The 10,583-nt window shown below is 54.0% G+C and overlaps 2 protein-coding genes across 2 annotated transcripts in view; one reads left to right on the top strand and one right to left on the bottom strand.

Annotated features, from left to right (window-relative positions):
* The window catches only part of GRIN2C (glutamate receptor, ionotropic, N-methyl D-aspartate 2C), a 9,816-nt gene extending 9,673 nt beyond the window's left edge, over positions 1-143 (top strand). The window contains 1 exon segment of the mRNA XM_010002741.1: positions 3-143. Coding sequence (XP_010001043.1) covers positions 3-143 — 141 coding nt within the window.
* A 7,954-nt stretch (positions 144-8,097) lies between these two features.
* Positions 8,098-10,583, bottom strand: part of TMEM104 (transmembrane protein 104) — a 41,460-nt gene continuing 38,974 nt past the window's right edge. The window contains exon 9 of the mRNA XM_010002665.1: positions 8,098-8,858. Coding sequence (XP_010000967.1) covers positions 8,098-8,858 — 761 coding nt within the window. The remainder of the gene's footprint in view (positions 8,859-10,583) is intronic.

Below are 10,583 nucleotides of genomic sequence, written 5' to 3' on the forward strand. Positions count from 1 at the left end.
AGGCCGGGGGAGGCGGAAGGGAGGCGGCCCGGCTGCGGCCGGGGGGCACGGAGAGGAGGAACGGGCTGGTGGCCCGCGGGGGGAGCAGCCCCTGTGCCCGCGGGGCCTGGCGGAGGGTCCCCAGCCTGGAGTCAGAGGTGTGAGGGGAGAGGGGCACAAGGGGGATCTCTCTGCCCTCAGCCTGGTGTCCCCACAGGCCGGGGAGGCTGCACCCCCAGCACAGGACGCTCCAAGCGGCTCGGCAGGTCCCGTGCGCTTTTTTTTGGGGGGAGGGAGGTCAGAGCAGCCCGGCAGGGGCTGGGCTGCCCTGGTTTGGGCTCTGCCCTCAGGCAGGGCTGGCCGGGGACTCGAGGACACCAAACTCATTGCTGCCGTGTTGCCGTCATGTTTTTGGTTTCATTTGAGGGACTCTCAACGCCATGTCCAGGTCATTAAAGAGACATTTTCAGCTGGCTGGGGACCCTTCTTCCATCTGCTGGCAACGGGCCAGGGCTGCCCTTGCTTTACCCTGTGTCATGGGGCTGCTTGTGGTCCTGTGCACCCCCTGCCCTCCCTTCACTGCTGAGCCCTGGTCCAAGCCCAGCAGCAAAGGCAAGTGGTACCTCATCAATCCACACTGGGGATTAATTACTGGGTAACCTTCAACCTGGGTCGAAGGACCAAAGCTGGAGTTGCTGCACCTTGCTTGGGTTTTGGGGTGCTGGGCTCATGGGTGTGAGCTTGGCTCAGCAAGTGATGCTCCCAGAGCTGCACACAGCAGCACAGCATCCCTGGGAAGATGTGCCACTGGGATCGAGCAAAGGGAGAACATTCCTCCCACCTTCCCCGGGCTGATGGAGCCATAAATCAGGAGTGATAGATGAGCTGGGTTTAATTCTGCTCTTGATGTCCCTGTTAAACACAGCAGGGGTGTGGGCAGGGGCACTTGTGATTCACCAGCAGCAGCAGCAGCAGGCAGGGGAGGGGGTTTTTGGGAAGCAGGAGCTGAGGCCATGGGGGCCCAGGGCAGCAGCCCTTTGCTGGGTGGTAGCAGCCCCATCCCAGGGCATTGCTGGGGCTTTGCAAAGCTTAAACCTGCCTGGATGACCATCCCCTCCTGCAAGAAGCTGCTCCAAAGCTCCATTTATTTATTTTATTTTCCCAATTTAAAAGCAGCCACCGAGCAGCTGGGGGTGGTACCAGCGAGGGGACAATGGCAGGAGCTGCTCTGGGATGCCCAGCCCTGCCCCAGGGATGGCTGCAAAGCCCTGGGGAGCTCAGGAAGGGCCTGGACATGCCTGGCCCAGGACCAAAAGCATTGGCAATGTCCATTCATCCATCTGTCCATCAATCCATCCACCCATCTGTCTGGGGTTAAATTCCCCCACCACCCCCCCCAGGCCTGGCTGCCATCGCACAGAAGTGTTGGAGCTTTAATCCCTGTTACTTATTTATCATCGCAATTGTCTCTTAATTGCTTTGGCAGCCCCTCCAGAGCCTCGTGGTCAGGGAGGGAGGTGCTGGTACATAAATAAAAGCCATAAATAAATAAACAAACCCAGCCGAGAGCTGGGGGATCCTTGCCAGGCTGCCCCAAGCCAGGGCACACATTTGTCTGGGGCAGTTCCCCCCTGCTGGGTGGCCCAGACACCCCCAGGGGTGACAGGCTGGTCCCCAAAAGGTTCCATTGTGCCCTGCTGAGTTTTTCCCCAAATTGTGGGGTGTTTGGGGTTTTTTTTGTTCTTTTTTTTTTGGCCCAAGGAAGCCATCACACCTCACTGCACCTTTGAGATCAAGGCCAAGCCTGAGCTGGGGTTGGGGCTGTGAGAACAAACTGGTGCAGAAAAGGGGGGGAAAGAAGGAAAAAAAATATCCCCAACCCACGTCTTAAATTAATTAGTGATGTCCCCGGTGACTCAGCAGAGGCCAAATGGATTTGCTTCATGTTTTATTGAAGGACTTTGCTGTGCAGGGGGCTGAAGGCAGCAAGGGATGTGGGGATGTGGGTAAGCCCAGCAGCAAAGGCAAGTGGTACCTCATTAATCCACACTGGGGATTAATTACTGAGGAGCTAATCAACCTGGGTCGAAGGACCAAAGCTGGAGTTGCTGCACCTTGCTTGGGCTTTGGGGTGCTGGGCTCATGGGTGTGAGCTTGGCTCAGCAAGTGATGCTCCCAGAGCTGCACACAGCAGCACAGCATCCCTGGGAAGATGTGCCACTGGGATCGAGCAAAGGGAGAACATTCCTCCCACCTTCCCCGGGCTGATGGAGCCATAAATCAGGAGTGATAGATGAGCTGGGTTTAATTCTGCTCTTGATGTCCCTGTTAAACACAGCAGGGGTGTGGGCAGGGGCACTTGTGATTCACCAGCAGCAGCAGCAGCAGGCAGGGGAGGGGGTTTTTGGGAAGCAGGAGCTGAGGCCATGGGGGCCCAGGGCAGCAGCCCTTTGCTGGGTGGTAGCAGCCCCATCCCAGGGCATTGCTGGGGCTTTGCAAAGCTTCAATACTCACCCCTCCCACCTCTTCCGGGCTTGGTTCGGCTTGTTTCACCAGCACCTGCCTGGATGACCATCCCCTCCTGCAAGAAGCTGCTCCAAAGCTCCATTTATTTATTTTATTTTCCCAATTTAAAAGCAGCCACCGAGCAGCTGGGGGTGGTACCAGCGAGGGGACAATGGCAGGAGCTGCTCTGGGATGCCCAGCCCTGCCCCAGGGATGGCTGCAAAGCCCTGGGGAGCTCAGGAAGGGCCTGGACATGCCTGGCCCAGGACCAAAAGCATTGGCAATGTCCATTCATCCATCTGTCCATCAATCCATCCACCCATCTGTCTGGGGTTAAATTCCCCCACCACCCCCCCCAGGCCTGGCTGCCATCGCACAGAAGTGTTGGAGCTTTAATCCCTGTTACTTATTTATCATCGCAATTGTCTCTTAATTGCTTTGGCAGCCCCTCCAGAGCCTCGTGGTCAGGGAGGGAGGTGCTGGTACATAAATAAAAGCCATAAATAAATAAACAAACCCAGCCGAGAGCTGGGGGATCCTTGCCAGGCTGCCCCAAGCCAGGGCACACATTTGTCTGGGGCAGTTCCCCCCTGCTGGGTGGCCCAGACACCCCCAGGGGTGACAGGCTGGTCCCCAAAAGGTTCCATTGTGCCCTGCTGAGTTTTTCCCCAAATTGTGGGGTGTTTGGGGTTTTTTTTGTTCTTTTTTTTTTGGCCCAAGGAAGCCATCACACCTCACTGCACCTTTGAGATCAAGGCCAAGCCTGAGCTGGGGTTGGGGCTGTGAGAACAAACTGGTGCAGAAAAGGGGGGGAAAGAAGGAAAAAAAATATCCCCAACCCACGTCTTAAATTAATTAGTGATGTCCCCGGTGACTCAGCAGAGGCCAAATGGATTTGCTTCATGTTTTATTGAAGGACTTTGCTGTGCAGGGGGCTGAAGGCAGCAAGGGATGTGGGGATGTGGGTGCTGTGGGGAGGTGGCCCCAGGGATGGGGGTTCAGCACGCAGTGTAAGGGGTGCCCCACACCCAAGTCCCTTGCCACTGCGCTGGCCTTTGCATAATCATGAGCTTTATAAGCTAATTGATCCAGAAGAGCATAATTTTGATATATTTTTTTCTCCTGTTCCTGGAGCTGGATGGGACACAAGGAGCCCAGAGCAGGTGGGGCCTGCATGACCCCCACCCCACCCCCCCATGGATCAAGGAAGGCCTGAGCTGCTCCTGCAGCATCACTTCACCCTGGGGTGCACCAGGGACAAACCTGCAGGGAAACAGCAGCCTGGAAACACCCTCTGACTGGGCTTTCTGAAGACAGGCTTGGGTAGTTTAGTACTTAACAACCACTGAGGGATATTATTTCTTTTTTGGTGAAATTGTCTAATCAATCACTTTTTAATTCAGCCGGCTCTGGCACCCGTGTCGCCCTGGGATGCTCTGGGCTGCTGTTTATGTGTGAAGAGAAATACAGCCAGCTCAGCTGCTGGACACCCCCCCTCCAGGGCAGGGCCCCCCTCATCCCCTGCCTCTGCCTGCTCCAGCACTTACTGTTGTCACTGTCCCCAGTGCTGGGCATGGTGGGACCCATCCTGCTGAGGAAGAGGGGAACAAGGCAGGCACGAGGAAGAGGTTTGCAATGGGAAGGATGTGCTGGTGCTGCTCTGGGGAAGACAGTGGCCCCAGTGAGGGTGGGGGCAGCTGGTTAAATCACAAATGGTACCACCAGCAAAGATAGGGGCCCAGTAAAGTGTTGGGGAGAGCAGGGTGCCTGTGATCTGAAGCTGGAGGGAGCAGCAGGCATGACCACCTCCTGGTTCCTGCTTCCTGCCAGGGTAAAGCTGCCACATTAAACCTTTCCCAGGGTCCCATCCACCCCCTCAACACCAGCTGGGGTGCAACACCCCTCTTCCTGGCTACGTAGCCATGGATCGCCCTCACAGGCTGGGGAGAGCCCTGGGGCCACAGCACCTCAAGAGGGTGACAGGAGCCAGCTGGGGGCTGCTGGAAGAAGCCCCTCACCCCAACATGAAGCCCCCTGGGCATCACTTCAGCACCCCCATGGCTGGGGACCCTTCCCCAGGCTGCCAACAGTTCCTGGGGTCAGGGCCTGGCTGCCCAAACCCATGCAGGGGAAAGGGAAGCACTAGAAGAGCCCACAAGCACCTTCCCATGAACTTTCCTGCAGCTAAACCCCCTCCAAGTGACACACAGCTCCGTGGTGATGCTCAACCCTTGTCCAAACCTCACTTAAAAGCTCAAGTTGTTTTTCTTTTGCTTTCCCTGCCCATTGCTCTTAGAAGTGCTACAAAAGACCAAATCCATCCCCGATGCCAGTTTGATCCCAGATTTATGGTCCAAGCCCCAAAATCCTCTGCTGCTTGTGCGTCCCTTTGAGTGAATCACAGCAGAAAGTGTTTATTTCCATCATAAAGATCTGCTCTAATATTTTCACATAAATCAAGCTGCGCTTTATGGTGATAATAAATTTGCTGGCAGAAACTGCCTTTGCAGCCCGAGGCAGTGGAGCAATTCCATTTGTTTGGATTTAAGAGCAAGGAGCTGTAATGGAGAGGGGGGGAAAGTACAGATGTTTTAATTGAGTTTGCAGCTACCACCCAGAGTTGCAGGAGGCTAATAGACAAGAGGTGAGGGTCTCCATTAGCCTCTCCACTTGCCATTTCTCCTTGGCCTGCAGCCCCATCAGTCAATGCCATTCCCTCTGGGAATAGCTGCTCGCTGCTGCAAGCTGAGGAAGGGGATGGAAAAAGAAGGCAGGCTAAACCAGATGTATAATGTGCATTTTATTGGTTTGAATCCCATTTTTGAAAACTAATTACAGACAGGACAAGCATCACGTGAGGAGCTGTCATCATGAATTGTTAGTGTTGATAATGGCCAAATAAAAATAGACTCACTCGTGTCAGGTGAGAGGAGGGAGCTGCCCCCACTGTACCAAGCTGGGGGTCACCCAGTGTCCCCCCAGCCCACCCCAAGCAGTGCTGGCTCTGCTGAGCTGACCCCTCCCCACACCCTCCAGTAATGTTTAAGGCATTGATATGTCATGTTTTATATGAAAAATGTTCTCTCTGCTGTAGAGCTTCTTTCTGTTAATCACCCCAACCCCTTGGATAGATTTGTTTTGCTGCTGTGCAAGGACAGCGGGTGTCTGGGAAGTTGTGGTTATTTAAGAAAGCTCTGGTGCTCCCTGAGGACCAGAGTCCTTCTCAGCAAGGCAGCACAGATGGGGCTGGGACGTGAGCCCTCACTGTCCCAGTGCAGCCAAAGCCTGGATCCAAGCAGATCTTAGAGCTAAGGTCCCCTCCAAGTCACTGTCACACACCGTGCTAAGGAGAGGTGTCCAGGGAAGAGAAGGCACATTTTGAAATGCAAGAGATGCAGGAGAAGGTGTGCCAGGCTGGGCTCCCTCCCTCCTACCACCCCAGGCAAACTGCCCGGTGTGAAACAGGGGCAGGAAGGGAGAGAGATCCAGGACAGCCCTAAGTGGGGAAGGATGGATGAGAGGATATGAAATAATAGAGAACAGGTCCTTTATCTGGCTGGCAACAAAATGTGAAGGCAAGAGGTTGAAATGGGCACTTGAAGGGATGGAGGCTGAGCCAAGAGTCCAGGCAGCGTGGTGGGAAAGGCCTCAGCCCCCTCCATAAACCCACACCTGTGCACTTGTGTAGAAGAGCAGCCCCCAAAGCCTCTCCAGCTTTCCAAAGGCTCAATTCATCAGCATTAATTCCTCCCTCCTGCTCTGTGCAGTTCCCAGCTGCCTCACAGGTGGCTCCCAGCTCAACTGCCCCCTTGAATTCACCTACACCCCTACTGTCCCTTTCCCTAAATGAGACATCAGCACCAGCTACCTGTAAAATAACTTGATTAGGCACTGAAGATGCCACATCAGCTTCCCTTGGGATGTTAAAACTCACTAGTGAGGGCTGCCAATGCCTCTCTGTCTCATCTCCTGCTTGATCCTAAACAGTTCCCCCCAGATCCTCTCCAGGCAGCTTGGCAAGGACACAGTGGCAGTGCTCAGGCTCGAGAGGTGCAGAATTTTGCTATAAAAGCCATGAAGTGTTTTTATACAGTTCCAGGTACTTGCATATTCCCCCAGGAGGAGCACTTCAGGTCATATGGAAACCAGAAAGTTCTACTTGAAAGCAGAGCTTGATTAAAAAGAGCTGCAGTTCAAAGCCTGCTTTAGGGAGAGGTGACACTTCACACTGCAGCAAGAGCAGAGGGCAGGAGGATCTAATGTAAGTGATATGCACCTGGCTTTGAACTTGCTTTAATGAGGGGAGGGGTTCAAATACTCCAGGTGAAAACTTCTTTAGTTTTGTGAGGAAAACCCACACCTGATCTCTGCCAGAGGGCTCAGACCACAGGACCCAGAGCTGTTTGACACTACGTGGTGTGACAGTGACCACCAGCAGCCCCAGAGACCTGCCAGTGGCCCAAGGTAACAGCCCAATTCTGAGACAAGCTGAACAGGACCAGCTCAAAGCCAACCTTAACCCTGTGCAGAAAGAGAAGAGGAGGGATTCAGGGCCAGCTCCAGCAGGGTTTCAGTGTTGGCTCCCCCAGGCAGGCAGGGCTGAGCCCGGCACTGCTGCTCCCTCCTGGCACCAGCTCATTCCCTTGAGTTAACACCCACCTTGTTTTAAGACTAATTACCCAGCTCAGGAGGCTGGAAACACATCAGTGTGCACAGCCCAGGCTCCTGCAAAGCCTCCCACATGTCACGACTGGGTAATTCCCACCTCCCCAGCCCACAGGAATCCCGATGGCTGCAGTCAGGGTCTGGTGGGCAAGGCTGAGACTGGGAGAAGGGCTCTGGGCAGGAGCTGAGGGAAGCCAGGCTGCAGTTTCCTCCCCGGGGTGAAGAGCTGTATCCCTGCACATGTAGGGACGTTGCTGTGTCCACCTGGGGCTGCCACAGCACAGGAGAACAGGATGAGAAGTGTGAACATAAACTCCTGGCCTGGAGAAATCCCACTCTAAGGAAAAGTCACAGATCCCAGGCAATCCATGGGACACAAACAGGCTAATGACTCTAGGAAAAAAAAAAAAAGTAACAGAACACAACATAAATTTTGCCTGAATTAGGGCTATTCCCACCCTAACTCCTTCCTTCAACTGATACAGGAGGTCGGTGGGGAGGAGTCTCAGCAGACAGAAGAGACTCAATTCCCCCAAACTCCTGTCGGATTCTCCACAGCACATTCCTGCCTTTGGGGGAATGGACGCTTAGCCACTTTGTGTAGCCTGTCCTGTGTGATGGGACCTGCAGCACATGGAGAACCACACAGGCACAGAGTGATTCTCCAGCAGAGCTAGAGGCAGAAATGGCAGGACCCTGGTTCATGGTGCAGGCTGCCAAGGGCTCAGCCCTACGGCTCTGTAGGAGCGGGTGTGGGAACAGGACTGTAACAAGGCTGAGTCCACTCCATCCACACCCAAATGGAGTGAAGAAAGTCTGGCTCCAGGTCTAACCTGTGCCACCAAGCCCACGGCCTGGAAACTTCCCTTCATTCTACCTTTCCCCCAGTTGGCAGTCCCAGAGGGAGAACTGAAATGCTGAAGTCTCTGGAGCCCAGGAGAGAGCACATCAGAGTTTCGGCTCGCTCAGGACAATGTTTGCAGTCACAAACACAAAGCAAGAAAAGCCCCAGATGAGCACAAACACAATCCAGAACGTGTGCCGGAAAGGGGAGAGGTGCTTGTTAACCATCCTGCTGCCAAAGACCAGCTGGGTGTCCTTCCTGCTGCAGTAGGCCAGGAACGCGGGGATGAGGTACTGGATCCCATTCCCAGCATAGGCTCCTGTGATCCCCACCAAGGACTCCAGATCGTGGGTGCAAAAAGCCACCAGCACTGGGGGAACCAGCGTGATGGCCGGGAAGACAATCCTATCCACCACCCATGGGTAGGTCCCCCCTTCTCTGTGGAAAAGGGTCTTCCAGTTGTTGCGCAGGGTCACAGCGATGATGGGGAAGTTGGTGCTGATGGTGAAGACGGGGAAGAGGCCCAGGAAGTAGCGGATGAAGGCAACGTTGATGATCTCACAGTTGGTGAAGTTGAGCGTGTACATGTCCATGAGGGTGTCGTTGCGGAAGCAGTAAATGGCAGTGAAGGACAGGAGGCTGTAAAAGGCCAGGATCAGGATGTAATCGAGCAGCACGAGCTTGTTGACGTGCTTCTTCTTGGAGATGGGGGTGATGAGGGATGGCAGGGAGTGCTGGCACATGAAGGAGTAGACACACACCCCAAAGAGGTTGCGGATGCCCGACAGCTGGGCCATGGACGGGTGACCTTCTGCTTGGCCTCTGCTGATGCGGATGAGGGCCAGAATAATCATGAGGATGAAAGCTGGAGAGAGAGAAGGTTTCAGGTCAAGCCCAGGTCTGCCCTGCCCACGACTCTCCTCCCATTGCCACTGGCAGCCTTGGCACCAGCTCCACAGGAGTATCTCCTGATCTCTAGAGAGGATGGTACATCAAAGGCAAGGGGCACCAGAAGGAATCACAACTTGCTTTCAGAGCTAGATAAGGGAATTGGCTCAGGACTGCAGGCATCTCTCTCCAGTCTCCTTCCCACAAGGACTCACCTTCCCACCTCCAACAACAAACTGCTGCTCTGGGACCTTTGGGAGAGTAACACTAACACGGCTGTCCGAGCCCATTGCCCCAGAGGACACAGCCCATGGAGGCTTCCACCATGCACCTTGGCTAAATATCCCTTTAGAAAAGGCTTAGAGATGTTTGAGCTTTGACTTCTAAAGGAAGAAAAGATTAAAGTCAAGCCCAGCAATATCCCTACACATTTGCAACTGGACTCATGTTTCCAAGACCTCACTCGAGTACCCAGGCAGATGCACAGGAGCAGCAGCTACTGCTGAGCTCTCCTGTCCCTGAGATCTGTCAAGCACGATGGAGCAAGAACTAGCCAGCCATTTCCTGGGCAGGAGGAACAGGCTGTCTGGAGCTAATCCCAGGGTGAAGAAGCCAGTCTGGAAAGGACTAAAGCAGCACTGTAAGGTTGCTATTAAAATTCATCACTTCTAGGCACAAAGTCTGCTCGTCTACCCTTCACTTATGTCAAGGAAAAGCCCAACAACATTTTACAAAGCTTATCACAAAAAGCAACACGCTATGGACAAAATGAATTGAGGAGATTGGGCTAATGCCCTTATTTACTCTGCTGGTGGAAATCTGAGCCAAAAGCAGTTACTGCTAGACTGTTATTCCTAGCATGGCACATAAAACCAGCAGAAAACTAATTCTGGTGTCACGGAAATCACATCAGCCTGGGAAAGATGATCGTCAGCTGCTGGAGTTAACAAGGAGCAGGGGGGAAAAAATCCTGCCTGGCAGGGCAGCAAGCAGGAAGATTTACAGTCTGGTGCTGGCAATGGATGGGGCACTGTGGCTCACACAGAGCTGTCTCCTGCACTGGGCTGAGGCATCAGAGAAGAGCCATGAATTACCAGGTAATGAGAAAACTAACAAAATGCTGAGACTACCACTATGGACAACTCCAAATGTCATAAATATAAATAGAGTGGAATGAAACCAGCAGTGACAGCCCTGCAGCCAAGCCCACAGGAGGGCACCGGTGCTGTGAGCTGGTGGGGTGACAAGGACATGGGCTTGTTCTGTGCCCAGTACTGCTCTGCTGCCTGACACAGGCAGCTGGAGGTGGGAAAACTTGCCAGGGACAGGACTAGAAGCGATAGGTACAGACCAGCTAGTGACCACTGCCTCTTCTGTTCACAGTGAGACCAGATTAACCTTAACTGAACATCACCTCCTGTGCAGTGCCAGCATGCTCTGAAATCCCATTTCTCTTCTCACAGAAAACCTCCTTTTCTTCCTGCAGCAACCACCAGCTTTGAGCTGAGCCCTTTCCAAGCCACACACCACATTCCATCACCTGCTGCCCTGGGAAACCTCTTGCTTCCAACTGTTCCCCAGTGACAAGTCAGTGAGTGCTGGACTGGGGAGCTGACAGCACCTTCATGGCACCAGGAGGACCTGGCCACTTTGGGCATGCTGGGTTCTGCCTGATTCCCCTGGAGCTGTCACGGAGGGGTAG

The sequence above is a fragment of the Chaetura pelagica genome, unplaced genomic scaffold (assembly GCF_000747805.2).
Source record: "Chaetura pelagica isolate M959 unplaced genomic scaffold, ChaPel_1.0 scaffold47, whole genome shotgun sequence".
Taxonomy (NCBI): Eukaryota; Metazoa; Chordata; class Aves; order Apodiformes; family Apodidae; genus Chaetura; species Chaetura pelagica.